This window comes from Ostrinia furnacalis, unplaced genomic scaffold, assembly GCF_004193835.3.
Source record: "Ostrinia furnacalis isolate ACB-3 unplaced genomic scaffold, ASM419383v2 OfSCF2912, whole genome shotgun sequence".
NCBI lineage: Eukaryota > Metazoa > Arthropoda > Insecta > Lepidoptera > Crambidae > Ostrinia > Ostrinia furnacalis.
Window position 1 is genome coordinate 402,761 of NW_021133151.1, and position 20,279 is coordinate 423,039.

A 20,279-nucleotide genomic window follows, 5' to 3' on the forward strand; every position below is an offset into this window, starting at 1 on the left:
GATATTTAAGTAATTCAAGATTTTAAATAAAGCAGCTGCATAACGAAACATTTTTTCAGGAGATGTGTGCAGTTTGTGCAAAAATAAATATAGTTTTTTTTGTTATTTTTTCGATTAACTTTATTCAAAACTAGCTTTCCGCCCGCGGCTTCGCCCGCATGGAATTTTGTCTGTCACAGAAACACTAAACTTTATCGCGCGCGTTCCTGTTTCAAAAACCGGAATAAAAACTGTCCTATGTCCTTTCCCGGGACTCAAACTATCTCTATGCGAAATTTAATCAAAATCGCTTCAGTTGTTTAGGCGTGAAAGCAAGACAAACAGAGCTACTTTCGCATTTATTAATATTAGTCATAGATGTAGAGAACTGGGCTAGATTTTCCAGTGGTGGGTTTTCTCACATTTTTATAGCGCTATACATAGTTGACTGACAATGGTTATATGAACTCGTGTATTGTTGCTACGACCTTTAGCCGCAGAATTTACGATTAAGATGTATTTCAGTTTATCAAAGAGACTTAATCATCAAATCTTAATCTGTGTAATAATCCGCATCTTATACTTACTACTAGCGGCCGCCCGCGACTTCGTNAAAAACAAAGAGACGCGCGTTTACCTACGGACTATTTCTAAAAACACAGCAAAAGATAACCGTGCCGTGCCGTGATTTACGAACGTATTGACAATTTTTTGACATTTCGTCCATGGGTCACCCATACTAAAATATTTCTACCATTTTGGTAGAAATACTCTCTAATTTGGGTAGAAACTCCTAGCAACATAACATCATAACGGAAAGCTGCGAAAAGCCAGTAGCGGCGTAAGGGGGGGGCGGTGGGGGCGGTCCGCCCCGGGTGCCAAGCATCAGGGGGTGACAAAATCGCGCAGATTAGTACTCACTGACGCATCTGCATGACAAGGACGGTCGTGATGTCATGACATGACAGGGGGGGTGCCATTCTGGGGTACCTTAGGCTATAATTTATATTATGATGACGGGGGGGGGGCCGCCCCGGGTGCCAGCCTATGCTACGCCGCCACTGCGAAAAGCATTGTTTTTTATGAAACGAGTGTTAAACTAAATGTCATAATATGATATTTAAAGTTTTTTTTAGAAAATAGGTAAGTTAGTTTCAGTTCTTGCTTTGTAACAGCCTCAATGTTTACAAAGGCATTTTTTGTCTCACTTCTCTAAGCAAGTAATAGATTTTTAAAAATTAATGTTGGCAACATTCTTACTAGGGATGTACAGCCATGAGCTTATCTGATAATCGAGAAAAAAATATTGTGACGCTTTTTTGGCCGCGCAGCAAAAGTTGAAGTATGTAATATTTGAAAGAACATACAAATCAGTCAAAATATATCAGTGTAGCAAGCGTATTATGTATACTAAGCAAATATAAATCTTTGCTTGTGTAATGACTTCAACTCTCATTTTTATTTACCTATTTTCTGCTTACTTAATACATTTTATTTTTTATTCGAATAAGTTTGAACATTCGATTCGAACACATTATCTAAGGGTTTTTGTGCAAGAAAGCTTATGTATAAGAAAATACTTTTACTAGAAAGAAAGTAAGAAAGAAAGAAAGAAAAAATGTTTATTTGGCACCAATTTTACTACTATTTGTATTGTATGATAAACAAAATCCTAAAGATATTTAAGTAATTCAAGATTTTAAATAAAGCAGCTGTATAACGAAACTTTTTTTCAGGGGAAGTGTGCAGTTTGTGCAAAAATAAATATAGTTTTTTTATGTTATTTTTTCGATTAACTTTATTCAAAATTTGTAATCGATAAACGTACATCTCTTTCGATTGCCATGACATGTCACTTGATGTCACTGTCATTACTGTCACGAGGTGAATGCTTGTTGGATGGTTTGGAATCGATTAATCCGATTTTTGTGCAAAAAATTGCATCAGCTACTGTAAAAACTAAATTAAAAGCAAGAACATTGCTGAAGCTAGAAATTTCTTATCAACGACACCTGTGCAGAAGCTAAAGGAAGGTTAGTATTACGTGGACATGTAACCTAACCTGTAAAAGCTCTTGGTTTATAAGAATTTATATTATTTTAGGCTTAAAGTAATATTGTTTAATAAGAAAAACTTAAATTTATAAAGCCGAGTAGAATCAACAATAGTGTGTCGTTCATAAATACAGCTTTGGTTGGAAAACATGGTTGTAAAGTCTGAAACTTTAGATCAAAATTTAAAGACCTATTTTTGGTTATTAGAAGGATACCTAAAGACTTTTTAATAAGTAAACAAATTTATGTTAAGGATTTCATGGAACACCTTTTTTTCAGGAAATGGCGGAGGAACAAATTAATAACCTAGCCATCAATGATGATGATGATATTGTAGACCCATGGAATGTTGCGGGGAAGTCAGAGACAGGCATTGATTATGACAAGTTAATAAGTAAGTACTTTAATAACATTCTTGTCCTCGTGTGACTCAATCTGTATTCAAAATTTTCTAAATATACAATGAGTATAAGCAATAATAGACTTTAAGGACATACTATAACTAAAAGCATTAACATTTCTTTTACAGAAAGATTTGGGAGTCAAAAGATAGACAAGGAGTTGGTTGAGCGTTTTGAAAAAGTTACAGGAAAGAAAGGTACATAAACATAAAATTATCCTTTATTCTAATTGGATAAAACTTCATTTCAGAGCTGTAATAATTCAGTCATCAATTGTTTAATTTAAACTCAAATTGACTCAATTATGACAATTTTATTAATACTTGTGAATATGTTGCTACATTATTGCCTAAATAAATGTATTAGGCTGTGCAATGTTTTTTTTTGTGAAAAGGGTAATATTAACTAATTCATGATTATTTCTAGCCCACCATTTCCTCAGGAGAGGCATATTCTTCTCTCACCGAGACTTCCACACGATCCTGAACCTGTACGAGTCGGGCAAGAAGTTCTACTTGTACACTGGCAGAGGCCCTTCATCAGAGAGCATGCACATCGGACACATGATCCCGTTCATGTTTACAAAGTAAGTACTGTAATAAGTAAAATTAAAGTCTAAAAAAAAAAAATGATCTGTCCTATTACAGATTCTGATATATCTTTTTGAGGGTCTGATTAATGGGATTTTGTCACTTAAAATTTAAGATGTGTTGATAATTTGGTGCTGCTTGCATTTTAGAGGGTTTTTAAACATGATTTATTCACTAATGTATTGTGAGGTATACATGAGGTAGTAATATTTTCCATTTCAAAATTCTGTTTATAATAGTGTTATATCAGTGTTAGTGTAAGGCCCTATGTTAAACAAGTTGTTAGTTAATATTTTTCTAAAATATACAGACCACCATATTTAGGCAAACATGGTAGCATCTGATATCTATATGTGATAAGATGTGATAAGAGTGATTAAGCAAGAAAAATTATAGTCTAAGAAAGTGCTGTCATCTGTACATTTTAATTAGGTGTATGTTTTAATTTATTCCCAGATGGCTGCAAGAAGTTTTCGAAGTGCCACTCATCATCCAACTCACGGATGATGAGAAGGCGATGTGGAAAGACATCAAGATAGAAGACGCCCGCCAGATGGCGTACAACAACGCAAAAGACATCATTGCAGTCGGATTTGACCTGAAAAACACATTTATTTTTAACGATCTAGACTTTATTGGGTAAGAAAGACTTACTTTACTAACATTTCTTTCACTTTTCGCAATCTACTGATTATTTATAGAATACTAAATGAATTAATAAAATTAAATAAATATTAACGCGTCTGTTGTTTTTGTATAAATTCAGCAACCGCGAGTCAACTCGGTCGGTACTACGCCATCTGTTGAAATTCAAGCGTAAGCTCTACGTTTTGTGCAAATGAAGGGTTCGCTGCAGTAATTATCCAGCTAGTTAGGCTCGAGTGTCAACAGATGGCGTTGTACCAAGTTAAATCGCGGTGACAAAGTTCATACAAAAACTCCAATAACTTTCCAGGAAATGCCCAGCGTTCTACCAAAACATGGTCCGCATCCAGAAGTGCGTGACCTTCAACCAGGCGAAGGGTATCTTCGGGTTCGGAGAGAGTGACGTCATTGGCAAGATCACCTTCCCTTCGATAGAGGCTGCTCCCGCATTCTCCACTACCTTCCCTTTTATATTCGGGAATAAAGTGGTACGTTAATAAAAACTAGATGTATTAAATTAAGTAGATATAAAAAGAGGATTATGCACCTGATTCTATTTTTATAAACTTTTATTCAAGTGGAACTGTATACTTATTTGTTTACTTGCAACTTAATTTTGAACTAGTTCCCGTAGCTCGAATAGTTTAGGTGTTCATGTTTCAACCTCATAATAATGCAATATTGTGTTACCTGCATCTGCTACCCAATCCATTGATGATGATTTACAACACCTATGTCGCGTTTGGACTCGTTAGAATCGTCTCGATGAGGGCTCTAACATTAGTAATTTGTGCAATAAAAATTACTAGTTCGTTTCAGTCAAATGACGTCCCCTGATGGAGAAATTACGAGTATTTCTTTTTAAATAATCATATCAATTTTTCTCAGTTCCCCTGCCTCATCCCATGCGCCATCGACCAAGACCCGTACTTTCGTATGACGCGCGATGTCGCGCCGCGCCTCAAGCTTCCCAAACCGGCGCTACTACACTCCACCTTCTTACCGGCTTTACAAGGCGCACAACACAAGATGTCGGCTAGCGATCCCAACGCGTCGATATTCTTGAACGACACGCCCAAACAGATTAAGAATAAGGTAAGATAAGTAAAGGAATTATATCGATATCGTTAAGCTATTTAGCGACATCTCTAAGTAGTAGTTGCCTAAGCCGGCGCTACTATAATCTACCTTCCTGCCGGCGTTACAAGGCGCACAGCACAAGATGTCGGCCAGTGACCCCAACGCGTCGATATTCTTGAACGACACGCCCAAACAGATAAAAAATAAGGTAAGATAAGTAAGGGAATTATATCGATATAGTTTAGCTATTGATCGACATCTCTAAGTAGTAGTTGTCTAAATCGGCGCTACTACACTCCACCTTCTTAGCGGCTTTACAAGGCGCACAGCACAAGATGTCGGCCAGCGATCCCAACGCGTCGATATTCTTGAACGACACGCCCAAACAGATGAAGAATAAGGTGAGTTTAAAACAAATTAGGCGAATTGGTTTGGGGAGACCTATGTCCGTTATACGGGACTATTCCTCTCGTTCCCACCACTGCAACTCCTGTGTAGCCAGGATCTACAACTTGACCGTCACAAAAACCCAACCAATGAAGGTCAAGTTTGTCTCGGGGGAAAGTTAAACTGTCATTGGACCCGCAACGAAATTAATCAGAAGAACATAGGAGGAGTTCGAAACCTATGTCCGTTATGACATTAAAGGGAAGGGTGGGAATGGTTTTGAATAGGATTATACTCTGCCGGAACCACACTGCTAAGAGTACCAAAAAGTTAGGTGCCGAAAACGTGATGTCATAGCTTCCCTTTGCCATATAAAACCTGTGAGACAATTTAGGGAGTATACATACAAAGGTTTTAGTCTCCGATTTATCTATCATCGTCTATCGATTTTTATTATAAGTAGCACACGACGTATAATCCTTCAACGTCTTTCCACAGATCAACAAATACGCGTTCTCTGGCGGGCAGGCCACGGTAGAGGAACATCGACAAAAGGGTGGCAACACTAGCATCGATATCTCCTTCAAATACCTTACCTTCTTCATGGAAGACGACGAGCGGTTGTCTGAGGTAAGTTTATTTCAACTACTAGCTTCTCTCCTCGACTATGTCCGTTTTGACCTCACAAAAAGTCTACATGTCCACACACATACATGTCCCACTAAAAGACAGTGTTGTGAAAATGCATAAATGTCCAGGAATTCCTAGTGATAGCTTCTGGATAGATTTTTACATTCGTGATACGCCTTAAGTGCATGGGACGCATGCATTGGTATGTTTTCTTTCGATGGTACACCACACCACCACACATCACATACTTGTCTTTCCATCGATCCAAATAACCATCCTCTCTTCATTTTCATTGCTACAAAAAGTAGTCTAGTCCTTCTTCAAGAAACTTCTTCTCTGTATCGAAATTCACCAGTAGAGTGCATAATTTTTTTGTATAATATCGTCTATTTATAAAACACCCTATATCTCTCCTTCCACAGATAAAGAAGGCCTACGAAAGCGGCGAGATGTTAACCGGGGAATTAAAGAAGATAGCAATAGATACCATCTCACCCTACGTCCAAGAGTACCAAGCGAGGCGCGCACTCGTAACAGACGAGGTTATGCAGCGGTACTTCGAGATTCGGCAAATTGAGCTTTAGGCGTATGCGGTTAGAGTTTATTTTAATTTGGATTTGTTGACCTTCAAAAGGATATGTAAGGCTGTGGTCTTCTATAAACGTCATAGGCCGCGTCACTATAGAAATGTTCTGTGATCTTTTTCAGACGTCAACGTCGGCGTATGGACGTCGATAGGAACGTTTGACGTTGACTTACGCCGCGTATAGCGTTTAATAGGAGACCGTAGCCTTAGGATTTGTTTAATTTTGTATGCAAATTTGAATTCCTATGCATTAGTAATAGTTACATCTCTCAGTGCGTGGATATGTCAAAATATTTTATAAACGAATGCACGAAAAACAGACATTTCTTATTTATTATTCTTTATAGTTAGCTAGGTGTTTAAAATTTTTCAATTTCACAGTTGCGCTTACGTCTAATGTTTGTACAGTATCTCATCAGCATATTTATAAATAAGAGAAGTATTTATATCCATTTTAAATGTTATTAATATACATTTATGGCAATGTTAGGAGAAAAAACTTAATTAAAATACAGTCAACAAAGCATTTTTAAAATGATTCCAATTTTTAAAGGAACTTTCGCATTTAAAATGTTTCAGAATGATTAGATAACAGGTAAAGTAACATTAATTCTGTTGTATCTCTATTTATTTTTATTTAATAATCGTACTTACATTCAGAACAACATTATCATTAGCTATAATTTAGAGTAGGCGCACACTGTTGATTTTTAGTTGGCCGATAGTTGTGCCCGATTTTAAATTGTATGAAGAATCGGCCAAATCGAATCGGCGTAGTGTGCGCGCTCCCATACATGCCCATACTGATCAACTGCCCGACTAAACTATCGGCCGACGAAAAATCAACGGTGTGCGCCTACTCAAGATAACATTAGACCAGAATGATTCGCAAATCGATAAATTTTATCTGCCCGATCGGGGATAATTCAAATTAAAAACTAAGATTAAATATTTATTTTGCTAAGCGCTCTTTCGCTTGTACAGGAATCCTGGATCTGAGATGAGCTAGACAAATGTTTGCAAATTGGTCCGTGTAATGTCAAGTAAGAAGAGATATTATGTATTATGAGATGCCGTGACAAGCAAATAAGTTTATACAGGGTGGAAACGATAAGTGATCTCATTCGATTATTTCTAAACTATACAAGATTATCGAAAAGCTGGTTACTGATCCTGAAAGTGCTTCACTAGCTCTATCCAACGGTACCAATAATAGGTTACAGAATAGACATGTTGACACCACCAATCAATTGACGTACTTTTTAAAACTGTCAAAACGAAACTCCCATATATTTTGTATGGTACTACAAGCAAGTGACGTCACTATTTTATCAACTCAATTAAACTACTTTTTTCAATTACAATGCGAAAAATAAATCGTAATTTACAGGTAATTTAAAATTAATTAAGTTTTTAAGACCAGAATGAAGGGTCTTAAAAAGTTGTGGTTTCGAATTATGTCAAACTGTCTATTAACTTAAATGTTTCCAGCATCCATACATTTAGTAAAACCACATAATATTAGAAACTATACAAGATATTCGTGGTTAGTCGCTTAACGTTTCCAAACTGTATACAAAATGTTGTGTTCTAAAGCAATTTTAATTACTGTGTACGTTTCGAAATACCAAAAATGTCCAAAATAAACTATTTTCTTATATTTAGGGTCCCATAACTTTTGGTTGTATACCGACAAAGTATTTTTATATTCCTGGAATAGCTTTTACATTATTCTTTTCTCAGTCTACTTAAGAATTGTCAGCAAAATAATATTTTTTAAAGTAAAGAAATGTTGGTAATTGTTGTATGAGGGTATTATATGTATATTATATCTAAGATGTGAGTAGGTATAGTTAGAAATATTTTTATTTATTTATGTGATCTTGGAAATTGCTTAAACTGTAATATGCTGCTTTTGGTTCTGCATTTTTGTTACATTATTTAATAAAAAAGTATGTTAATTCACAAACGTATGTACAGTTGTATTCAAATAGTAGTTCTAAAACTTGTCAAATCACTCAGATAATTCCTTGTCAAATGCTATTAATATATTGCCTATGTTGTAAACCTGTATTTAAAGACTATGGCCTTATTTATGATGAAATTAAATGGCTGTGCTGAAAGCATAAAAAACAGTATTTGTTAATGATTTACTGTAAGAATTAAATCTGGTATTTGATTTCTATTTTGTGTTTTCTTTAGTCATTTGCTAAAAATACTTGAAGAAGTTAGCTTATTACTGGTGACTTTATCTGCCACATATTTTTTATCAGGTCTGTGAAACCAAAGTTGATTCACTGTCGATTAATTTTATAATAAGTCAAATTCCTTTCCTTTTCTTATTGGCAAACTGTAACTACCTGTTTATTGTTTTTATGGACACTGGTTTTATATTTCATTGGTTGAAAATGAACATTTTGTGTTTATCTATTTGATTTATAGGGCTACAACTTATTGGATTAATTAAATGGATAGTCACTCTACTAGAAAGCAACAACTTATTGGAATTTGAGATGTAACAAAGTTCTTCGTTAATTTCATCCCAACTAATATTATAAATGCGAAAGTAACTCTGTCTGTCTGTCTGTCTGTTACGCTTTCCCGCTTCAACCTCGCAACCGATTTTGATGAAATTTGGCATAGAGATAGTTTGAGTCCCGGGAAAGAACATAGGATAGTTTTTATCCCGGTTTTTGAAACAGGGACGCGCGCGATAAAGTTTTTCTGTGACAGACAAAATTCCACGCGGGCGAAGCCGCGGGCGGAAAGCTAGTTCTACATAAATGGCCGATAAACTGTAGACGATATTTAAAAAGAGACAACATTATAACACCAAAACAAACACCCACAAAACAATAGTTCGGAGACAATACCCGGCCCCCTTACGGACTAAAAATTGTAGGAAAACACTTGAATACACAAAAGAGTCGCAACTTTGATCCAATATGCATGACAATGGCTCACAGAAGTGGATGACACAGTCCTTACGCGAGGCAGGTTGGAGTAACACAAGTTAGAGACACCTTGAGATACCTGCTTCATTATAAACAGTCGAAAAGTTAATTTAAAAAATGTGTGTTTGTGAGTGTGTTAGTGGGAGATACCTAAAGATATTGAAACCACAGTTTTAACTGCGAATCGAACTTCGTTGTGGGTGCAAAAGTAGGTATTGTTTTAGGCCCGTATTATGAAGAGACGAATACCTTCGTTCCTATTCGAAATTATAGACTGATTTGTCGAATTGCAAAAACTTATTACGGACGTGAATCAATTCTTTAGTGTAGGATCGTTCTTATTAGAGTGTCTTCTTAGTATTACGGGTCTTACAGACAATAGGACTTGAAACGGAACGAAAGTTAGTCAATTTTATAGAAATGTACAGCCAAACTTATGACGACGAAGCGCCCATTCCTCTAATCGCGAACTATACAATCGTGAAAGAGGGGGAGGAAGAAGAAAAGAGGGAGACAGATGATAGAGTGATTCTAGAAATAGGACGGCAAGATGACAAACCGAAGGAGGAGCTGACGTTTTCCCATAAGAAGTACGACAAGACAACTTCGCATCACAGGTCGTACGTGCTAGAAGATTATGAGCCCAGGAGAGTCACGTACTTTAGGCCGCATGAGTTGGATCATGCTCCTCATGAAGGTAAGATTATTTTTTGCAATTTGAACTGTCTTAAGAAAATGGTTCCGAGTCCGTACAGTTGATTATAAACTCTACCTGGTTTATTTTATTTAGGTAAGTAGTAAAAGATAGGTATAGGTATAGGAAGAGCCTGGAGCTGTATCAGCTAATCAGCTTATAATTAAGCTCTAGGTAGAGTCTAGAGAACATTCTCTAAAGTAGAGTCCATAAAATACCGACAGATACACAACAGTATCATTTTTGGGGTGTGTCCTAAGACTTAAGTTTCTCCCGGGACTGACTCTAAATTTATTTACTTACTACCTTATCGATCATGCTGTGGATCCTAGTTACATGAAAGTTGCAGTCAGCATGAAAACTGCTTAAAGTGAAAACTTCGCACGATCGAGAATGTTTACCACGAAAAAAAATTACTTACAGGTCCCAGATATTACGAGCAAGAATTTAGAGAGACAGTAGTCCAAGAGACCGCTAACTCGGAGTCCTCTCTGGACTTCTCCCACGAGTCGCAGGAGACCACCAAGTACGGCAACGAAGACCACAACCAGGACGCCATAATGAATTGGAAGGAGCGAGCTTTACAGCTGGAAAGAGGTACGTAGTAACTAGATTTAGGTCAATGATTACCTGAAAAAAAATCTAGAAAAGTTTACGCGGTGCCTTAACAATCGTTGAAAATCAGAGGGTGGAAAGTCCAATGTAGGTAATCGGAGTAAAACTAATAATATGCCTCTGGTTTAATTCGCCTTAGCCTGAAAAACCGTAACGTGTCTAGCTGAAAAAATAGATAAATTTTCTGGCGACGCCGTTTAACTAAAACTAGAGATATCCCATGCAATCAAAGAATATCTGCAAAGTGATTATCACCTTTTTGTTTTCCTTGATCTGGTTATAGGATCTAAAGTTCAAATTCAAGGGTATCCTTTAACTAGGTGACCTTTCAGGAGACTTGTCCGTTACAGAATACAAGAAGACTGCGTGTGATCGCGAGCGAACGCGCATGCGCGACATGAACCGAGCATTCGACCTGTTGCGGTCCAAGCTGCCGGTGACCAAGCCCTCCAAGAAGAAATACTCCAAGATAGAGTGCTTGAGGTACTTACATTCATTTTATATGATTTAAAGGTCCTATTAGTTAGCCACTAGCTCCTGATGATGATGAGATTCAGCGCAGCTTCCAAGACAGTTATCCCAACTTACTCAATGTTTTTCATTGGATAGGACTTTTGTGGCCATTATAGATTAGAAATTTAGAAGTTTACAACAGAGGTGGAAAGGAGAGATGAGTATGGTCTCTGTTCTCTATTAAAATAGCTGTCTTTTTTACGTGGGTTAGTCATAAATGTTAGTGGTAGGGTCCGGTGGATCGATGACCAAAATGTTTTCGCTGTGGCGTTTCATAATTAGCTATAACCTTCAGTAGCCGATGATGATGATGAAGAGATGTAGTAGTAGTTTAACCCTCTGGCTTCGTTATTTTTCTATTCCATTTAGCAACTTTAAAGTCACGTCCATTTTCTGATGTGGAAACTATTTCCAACCACTTTTTAGTTATTCTGCTTCTTCCAGGATAGCGATCCTGTACATCAGACAGCTGGAGTGCATGCTGGCTGGAGGCTCGCCTGAAGACCCGACCTTCTTCGACGTCCAAGTCACCGACCTGAGGCGGAGACAGCAAAGATTCTGACCGATTTCTCCCTGATTATAAACCCAGATAAATTTATTAATGTCCTAGCCCCAGTTTTTATGTACAATTAAAATTTGAAAGTAATATCTTCGAATATAAATTAAGTTTCTGGATTCTGGGACTGGTAGACGATTTCATCGTTTTGAAGACTAATGTTATTGGTACATTTTAACGATCCAAAGTTATTTTAATAATTACCCTACATTATTATTTCGATACGTGCTCTTTTCACATATTTTTACCTAGGTACAAAATAAGGCTTATAGTAATTTAATGTGTGCATAATGCTATTACCTACTGAAATTTAAGTTTGACACGTAAGGTATTTTATTCCGTCCTTATTTTAATTTTATTTAGAAACGAAAGAGAAAAGTATGTTATAGTTTAATATAATTTTATTTGTACAAAAATAAACAATAAAATATTTCACACAGTTCCTTGGTTTACTTCGTAAATACGCAATATAAAAATAAAATAAAAAATATTGTTTTAAATAACATCATGCTAGCTCATAGTTTTCTTCCCATTAATAAAGTTAAATGAGAAGAACACTCAATTATTTAAATGTTATTTAATACAATTGCAAATAAATTCACATTTCTGTACTGATCACGTCTAAATACAAATATAATTTAACATGACCAAGAACTTTACATTAAGTTACGTAAACAAAAAATAAAATTAATATTGAAATCAAATGTAGAGTTTTTAAAATATTATTCGGTTTAATAGCAATGATGTTGAAGATGTCTACGAGTTGATAAATTTACATTTCCAGTATTGTGATGAGATGAATTTTCTGAATATTCGATTATGAACTTTCATTTCAAATTCAATAGAAAGATATATAATTTTTCGGCTATTTTCAGCCCTGAAAAATACCTGTGTTATTTTGTCCGTCTGTTTTTTTTTCAATCTTCCAATAGTGGGTTAGGCAAGCAACATTTTTTTTTAATCAAAAGCGTTTTTTAAAGTTATCCTCTCTTCTTAATCTTCCTTTCTAGAGCAGCTTCGGCCTCTTTTCTCTCAAGCGCCTTCAAATAGTCTACGTAGGCACATTTCACGAGCAGGGGGACTTTCACGACACCTTCAAAAGAAATCAGGCGCTGAATTAAACATTGTATCATAAAAATAAATGTAATTTATAAAAATGTTGTCTTTGCCTTTTGCTCTATATACATTTATTGGAGTCAAAGGTCACGATCGCTTTACAATTTTTCGAAATAAAAATTGCACAAAATCAGCTATTTATGGAACAGGAGGCAAACGGTACAGGTACACGGATCATCTGATGGTAAGTGTATTAATAGTATACATTTAGATATAATTAATTAGGAACAATTGAACTCTATCAATAATAATGTTATAGGCAATTTAAGAGTAAAAAATATTTCAGTAAAAATAGCTGATTCAACATGTCTTACCCGAAAAACAGGAAGTCACTATATCTTTGTACAGCATGTATAACGGAGCGAGGAGGCTTTCATTGTTATCTTTTTTCTGAAATAAAAGTAAATTATTGTGAATTTTGTTCAATTGTTTTTAAAATTTGTATATTGTAGCCCTGCCTGAAAAGTATGACGATTTTTTTTTACGAATATTTCATGAAAAACGTATAATCATAAGTCACTAAATATAACCTAATAGTGGTGAAAACTGTAGAAAAAGGTTGCAGAACAGTATTTTTATTTATTAACTAGTTGACCCGGCGAACTTTGTTCCGCCTTACTGGCAATAAATAAGCAGACTTTTTTTTTATTTCGTACGGGATAAAAAGTATCCTATGTCCTTCTCCTGGCTCTAAACTACCTCCCTGATAATTTTCAGCTAAATCGGTTCAGCCGTTCTTGAGTTATAAGTGGAGTAACTAACACGACTTTCTTTTATATATATAGATTTTCCACGAGATTGCTTGATACAGATGAAAGCTTTCTACCAAGGCAAGAATAAGTAATTTTGTGCTCGTAACATTATTAATTATTAGGTAATAATTACGTAAGAATATGCCACATAATATGTAAGTGTATAAATATTCACTACTCCACTGAACTGAAACTGAAAACGTTCAGCATATCAGTTACAGCAAAATTTTTTCATGTCACGCTTATCCTTGTAACATAACATTGTGGATCGTGTGACCCAATTCATACGATATCAAAGGAAGAGCTTCCCGTTTTACAACACGTCGGTTACGATAACTGACTTTAACTTTAACCTTACGCTTTTAGCGAATACCTAAACATTGTTTTATCTGGCATGGCTGGCATTTTTCAAAATAGCACGTAATTTTAAATTAAGTTATTTTGCAACCAAAACGTATAAAGGTACAGTTGTAGGATCTAGATGTAACCCCTAGTTTTGTATTTAGAAATTACTTTCTTTAGCCAAATTAGTTGAACTGTATAAATAGTATTAGATAGAGAACAATAATGGTATTATTAGTTAGAAAATTCAATCATGTACAATTTTAAAACCGAAATGTGTGGGATCTAGACTAAAAGAATCCAGTACATTCCACAGCTATTCATCGCAAACTCTTTCATTTCCTTATTCATTCAGTCGTATAGTGTAAGAATGGAATAAAAGAGTTTGACTGAAAGGAACAGCGTCCCTCGTATGTGGCCGACGTGTAGCTACCAGGCGACGATAAGTTCGCGGAGCATTCATGAATTCCTGAGTTCGAAAATGTAGGGCGAGGCGACGAGAGCGCCGTTTTGTCTATCGAACACTGAATACATTGTACCGGGGCCGCATACAATAGAGGCAGCTGTATAGTTCGCGAATATTTTTCAACTTCAAGAATGAACACAATGTGTGGGGAGATGTCGTAGAGAGCAGACGTTTCGCAAACTAAAGTGCGGGCCGACACGAACGGCCCGCGGTTTGAAGATAGAGCCTCCGTTCTACCAGGCGCGTATGAGTTAATAGGAGACTATTCGCGAGTATTCGCGAAGGTCGCGGTCGAAATGAGCTCCCCTCACACACACATTTTGGCACAGAGTAGTATTGGTTTTGGGTTGTTTGTCTTATCTATTGATAACATTTTATCGATAACAATATATTAGTAGGTATGCGATTGTCTTTTGTCTGTACGCGTATTAATTACGGCAATATGTTATGTCTACCTTTACTAGCTAGAAGTAAAGTAATAATACCTATCTAAGAGTATAGCTGTTTCTGAAATAATTTGTAATTTTCTATTAAATTATTTTAAATTTAATTTAACGTTTAAAATTCTTTTAAATTTAATTTAATAAAATATGGTTTTAGGTACGCATTATGTTATTTTTGTCGATATTCCTCGCGACTCTACAAAACTCCGTTACAGCAGCCGGGTAAACTAGCGATGCGCGCGACGGATCGACCGATGACGTAACCACATTCATCAGGACCGCATGAGCTAGCAACAGGTAAAATCGCTTGGCTCGCGGACAACTCGCGTCACGCAATTTTTGTATCTCTAAACAATGGCGTAAGTGCTATTATGAAATATACTGATTGTACTTACGACAACGCATCCGCGCTGGTCGAAAGTGGGCGGGCGTCTAGTGTTGATGCTGCGAAGGTATTCCTGCCAGCGGCGAATGCACTCTGTGACGTCTTGCTGGTCGCCCCACACTCCCTGCGTGTACGTGAAGTAAACAGCGCCTACCAGGAGGCCAGCCTGAAGGCAGACGTATTTATGACAAACATTCAAATCGTCGCAATCGATACTAACAATGATGAAGCTTAGAGGAGGTTTGTTTCATTCACCGGGGCAACAAAATGTTGGCAGTGAATGAACGGAACTTAATTAGTACCAGGCGAGCATAAGACGTGACTAGTGCACTTACTTTGACGGCGTACATTAGTTTTCCATGCCCGTAAGGCAAAGGCATTTTGGGCATTGTTAGTTTTTTCCCGCTTTTCCGCAGTTTGTACTCTTCGCGAGTGCATACCTTGATGCATGTTGGGTTTATCGCCATTTCTGTAAAAAAACAAATTAATGTAATTTCCCTAAACATTTATGTGACCTAATTACGTAAACAACATCGAAAAAAAGGGATATTTTGACAAACAATTAACATAAAAATATCGTTAACATATTCAGAGTCGATAAAAGCTACACGAGATAAAAACTTGCTTGTGCTATTCTTAAATCTATCAAAAAATCCTTTTAGAAATGTTTTGTCGCAGAGCAGAGTTTAGAGATTAGAATTATAGAGTAGGTACGTGTCAAATGAGCATCGCTTATTCACAAATTCTTTGATATTTACTTAACATGTCCCTAAATAAAAGCAGTCTTATTAAGTCATAATCAATTAGTTATTCGCTCATTAATTACAAGTTTATCTTGAAATCCACGGTTACATCTCGCCCACTAGCGCCTTGTGAAATTCGGTGAGCCGCGAATATTACATAATTTGTAACAAGCACCAGGACTACAGGGCTTCACAGGAGGTGGCTTGGGTTGCCGCTGGGGAGACCATTTAAGGGAAAGAGACAGACATGGCTGTAACGGCTGTAAGCTTATATTCGGCTCTCTGTCTTACTCGGTGGTGTGGGGCGGGAATGTAATGAACGTGGAGTGAAGACAACACTTCATTCATGCTAGTGTGGGGTTACAAGAATACGAATGTAGTTCGTAACGTTACGGTGTTTGCTTTTGTAACACTTGGACGTTTAATACAAATTCGGCTACTTATACATACATAGGCATTTACCTGAGATCAAAATCTTTGTTACCTACTTACATAACACAAAAGTAAAAATTTCAAATTACAATATAGGGAAGCACGTGGGAAGGTGTTGCCTTGTTTATTTGTCTAGGATAAGCTTACCTCATGCTAGCTCTAGCCACAAAATAACCGAAAATTGAAAACTCTACATTATTTACGCCTATTAAATTATTCTTAGGCTCGAAAAAGGTGTTTTTGGCTTAACTAGAACCATTATTTGGCAATTATCGCGTCTTATAACGAAGATATTGCATCATTGATGATTTCAGTACCTCAATCTGCGAGCAAATTGAGGATTCGCATAGAGATTCAAAGTTATGTAAATTAAAAAAGTACGTAGGCGCATCGGTCGGTTAAAAAGTTGGGTTCAATAACATTTGCTCGTCCAACGCTATCAATTCTATGCTTCGAAAATAGCATGCAAGATAAAATTATGAACATTTATACGTTTATGCATGTATGAGATTGTATGAGTCAGGCTGGCCATCTCCCACTCGCCTCTGGCCTAATAGTGCAAACTACACGGGTTAAGTCACTTTTGACTTGATTACACACATGTAAAGTATACAGTTTTTATAAAACATTTTCGTAGTGAATCCAATGCTTTTCTGTTCTTCAAAAAGAAACTCAGTAAATAGGTAAAACGAATGTTTGCTTGGTTAGGCACGAGATGGGGTAGTTTAAAGATGTCCAAAATGATTTAAAAAGATGATTATATTCATTTGAGATTCTGTAATTTTTACCCGATTGCACCAAAAGGAGGGTTATTTGAGTGCAGATATATTATTTATTACCATCTCAGTAGACACATTGACAAACAAGCGAGACATATTGAGAAAAAATGTAGAGCTGAATTCTTGCGTTACATGCCTCGGTTTAGACTTTAGATTATTTTTATTAGTCTCCCCAATGTATATTTGCTTGCATTCTGATTTAGGTACAACAGACAGACGCAAATGCAAACAACTGTTGCTGGATATAAAGCAATTTCAACAAGCTGACTAAGCTTAAGGAGTGAATGCTTTAAATACTTGTGTGAAGTAGGTTGAAACTTAATTTTAACGGATGGTCTTACGAGAATATTACGAGGTTTCAGATGTAAAACGAAAAGTGAGATTTCTATTTACTAGAAATTCAAGTTGACTCTACCATTACAGTAAATTGGCCTAAGTCTTAGTGGATGTAGGAAACATAAGGCCGTTGGATAAAGGATATTTAGCCAGAATTGTCGATTTTCGGTTGAAAATGAATCGTGAATATAACAAAGTTGCAAGTCTTTAATATTTCTTCAAGGATTAGTCCTGTTCACACCAACTTGGTGGTTTCTTAAGGCTATACTTGGTGTTATTTGATATTTTTCTATTTATTTTATGCAGAACAATGGCAGGTATAACCGCAATTGCACCTGATTTTAAGTGAGATGCTGTCTAGGATGGCACATTTAACTGCCCTGTAAGGCCCAGAACAGACGGTGAAACGCAACTGCAACGAAACTGCAACTTTCTGATGATTCTGATGAATGAAACTGAAACTGAAAGTTTCAAACTGGTCGCGTTGTGTGTGGTCTCTCAACAGACGCTATGGCAGAAACTTAGATGCAACTCAAAAGTAACTAGCAGTTGCAGTTTCGTTGCAGTTGCATTTCACTGTCTGTTCTGGGCCTAAGTGCTTATTTATTCACTCTCTCTCCAGGGTTTGATGTGTTGTATAAGACTGGAGGTATTACCAGGTATCCGTGAGCAGTCGATCTTCGCTGCTGGAGTGCACTTGTCATAGATCTGCATATCAGGTTTCTGCTGGCGGATTTGCTTCGCCAGGTTGATGGTGCGGCAGGCCTCGCACCGAATGCGGTCAGCTTTCAAGTTGTCGCACATTTTGAATATTTTATTATACTACAGAGTACAGAAAGACTACAGAATTTTGCAACGAACGATTTTGAAAGCCTAATGATGGTGANACATGCTCAGTGAGCCTAATGATGGTGACTGATGTTTCAGGAGTTTGACAACGTCTGCTATCTTTTTCAGAGAAGGACGTCATAGATCTATGGTTGTATTTGATGTGGAGGATCTATTTAGGTTTATTATTTGTGTATTTTTGGACTAACTTCTCTGTGGTTTGGGTTTGGGTTAGAGATTTGTATTTCTCAATTTCAGATTTCGAGTTTATTTCTTGGATGAATATTCTAGAAAACATTTTGTGTATCTATTCCCAGTTTACGAAGATCCCAGGCGAATCAATTTTGGTGCACTCAGTGCTTAAAGTTCTTTCAATAATACCTACCTAGCGTCATCTGACTCATTTATAGCATATCCTGTAAATGCCGATATTGCACAATGTTTCGAATGATATAAAAAATAGGCACTAATCAAAACTAAAAATTACAAAGTTGTTAGCCTACCACGCTTGGCAGTACAAGTGAACATACTATATACTCAATATCAGAAAAGACTTCGAAAAACCTAGAATCATTATATAATATGTAGAGCTACCTAGTGTCATCCAAAAAATAGGGATTACTTAATTCTTTATTTCGAAACTTTGACGATAATAATTATAGTGAAACATAATTGATCAATTCTTATTTTTGTGTGTACATTCAGTAGGTCTGAGATAGGATTGAACAATTTTTCATACCCCTAGGTGACAAGGGTTTTCCACACGTACGAAGTGGTGGGCACAGCTACTAATTACATACCATTTGTTAACTTAAGTTGCTCTAAAAGGGCGTTAATAATAGTAGTAACATCATTGTCCCTCGCGTACGGGATGTGATAGGCCCACGCGTGTTGCGCAACATCGCTTCCTCAACCTATCCTAGATAACGGTTGCGAAATGTTGCCAAAATTGTGGCTTACTGCCGGTTCTAGGCCCCAGGGGCGCCTCCGGAAGTACCATAGTGTAGTAGGACATAGGCAAAGAGCCTGAATAATGAGTAGGTATTGGTGTACCTAGGGCTTTATCATGGGGGCCGGACCCTCATAAAGCAGCACGGTTGGATGTGATTTAGTATCTTAGTATGTAGATTTTTTAATTCTAAGATTTTCTGGGGTGGGACACCAAACTATTCTAGGGTGGGCATATGGTCTCTATCTCAATAAACTTAGTGCCGTAGCACTAGTAGGATATAGGCACAGAGTCCGAATATTTGCAGTAATTTGTACTCCTCATCAGGTTATTTAGTCTCCACATCAGTCAGTCTTTTGGCGCGGATACAGCATTTTTGGGAAGTATTTCTAGACAATTTTTCTCAAAAATTTCAGAAATCTGTATATTCGTAGTCTTATTATTATGTTCTTGTAAATTCAGATTTCCATGATAACGAGAAAAGAGAATACGTAAAAATAGGTAGAGATTTGGTTTCAGGCATATGCCTACCCATTAGAAATTAATTTATAAATAAATACTGTAAGAAGTAACGTAAAGTTTTGGTAAATTCAAGTTGACTTGATTGATTTAAAATAGTCGAATATAATAAAGCGTGTCTTCAAGCCGTTAAAAAATTCAATAACAATAAAATTTTGGGCTCTACATTTTCGTGTAATAAAAATAATAAAATACCTAACTTAGGGTTATAAACGGAAGTTGGTAGAATCAGTTTCAGGGATAAAACTAAAAAAACTGATTTCACAACTGTCAAGAGGTTGTAAACTAATAATACAGTACCCATCGCGAAGCTTTAAGTTTACAAGTGGCGGTTTTCATGAATGACCGAGTGGTGGGGCGGGGTGCGGCGCGTGCGCCAGCGCCGGAGGCTGCGTGAGCGCACAGTCCGCACTCGTCTTCGGCGCGGCTGCCACTGAGCACTCGCCAATCGCGACCGTTCGCGCGGGAAATTCAAAAATAGAACTTTAATATTTTCAAATTCATT

At 36.7% G+C, this 20,279-nt stretch overlaps 3 protein-coding genes across 3 annotated transcripts; 2 read left to right on the forward strand and 1 right to left on the reverse strand.

Moving 5' to 3' along the window:
* The first annotated feature begins 1,861 nt into the window (after positions 1-1,861).
* LOC114356765 (tryptophan--tRNA ligase, cytoplasmic-like) lies at positions 1,862-7,290 on the forward strand. Its single transcript, XM_028310120.1, has 9 exons — positions 1,862-2,012; positions 2,313-2,427; positions 2,563-2,631; positions 2,861-3,020; positions 3,481-3,663; positions 3,980-4,157; positions 4,558-4,764; positions 5,635-5,766; positions 6,189-7,290. The coding sequence occupies exons 2-9, from the start codon at positions 2,316-2,318 to the stop codon at positions 6,348-6,350; spliced, it is 1,203 nt and encodes a 400-aa protein (XP_028165921.1). The 5' UTR covers positions 1,862-2,012; positions 2,313-2,315; the 3' UTR covers positions 6,351-7,290.
* Positions 7,291-9,346: 2,056 nt separating this feature from the next.
* sage (salivary gland-expressed bHLH) lies at positions 9,347-11,967 on the forward strand. Its single transcript, XM_028310123.1, has 4 exons — positions 9,347-10,003; positions 10,424-10,597; positions 10,966-11,098; positions 11,573-11,967. The coding sequence occupies exons 1-4, from the start codon at positions 9,727-9,729 to the stop codon at positions 11,688-11,690; spliced, it is 702 nt and encodes a 233-aa protein (XP_028165924.1). The 5' UTR covers positions 9,347-9,726; the 3' UTR covers positions 11,691-11,967.
* Positions 11,968-12,127: 160 nt separating this feature from the next.
* Positions 12,128-18,346, reverse strand: LOC114356768 (uncharacterized). The gene is made up of 5 exons (XM_028310124.1): positions 18,135-18,346; positions 15,524-15,657; positions 15,199-15,354; positions 13,115-13,190; positions 12,128-12,777 (listed from the first exon to the last, which is right to left on the reverse strand). The coding sequence occupies exons 1-5, from the start codon at positions 18,280-18,282 to the stop codon at positions 12,665-12,667; spliced, it is 627 nt and encodes a 208-aa protein (XP_028165925.1). The 5' UTR covers positions 18,283-18,346; the 3' UTR covers positions 12,128-12,664.
* Positions 18,347-20,279: the final 1,933 nt, after the last annotated feature.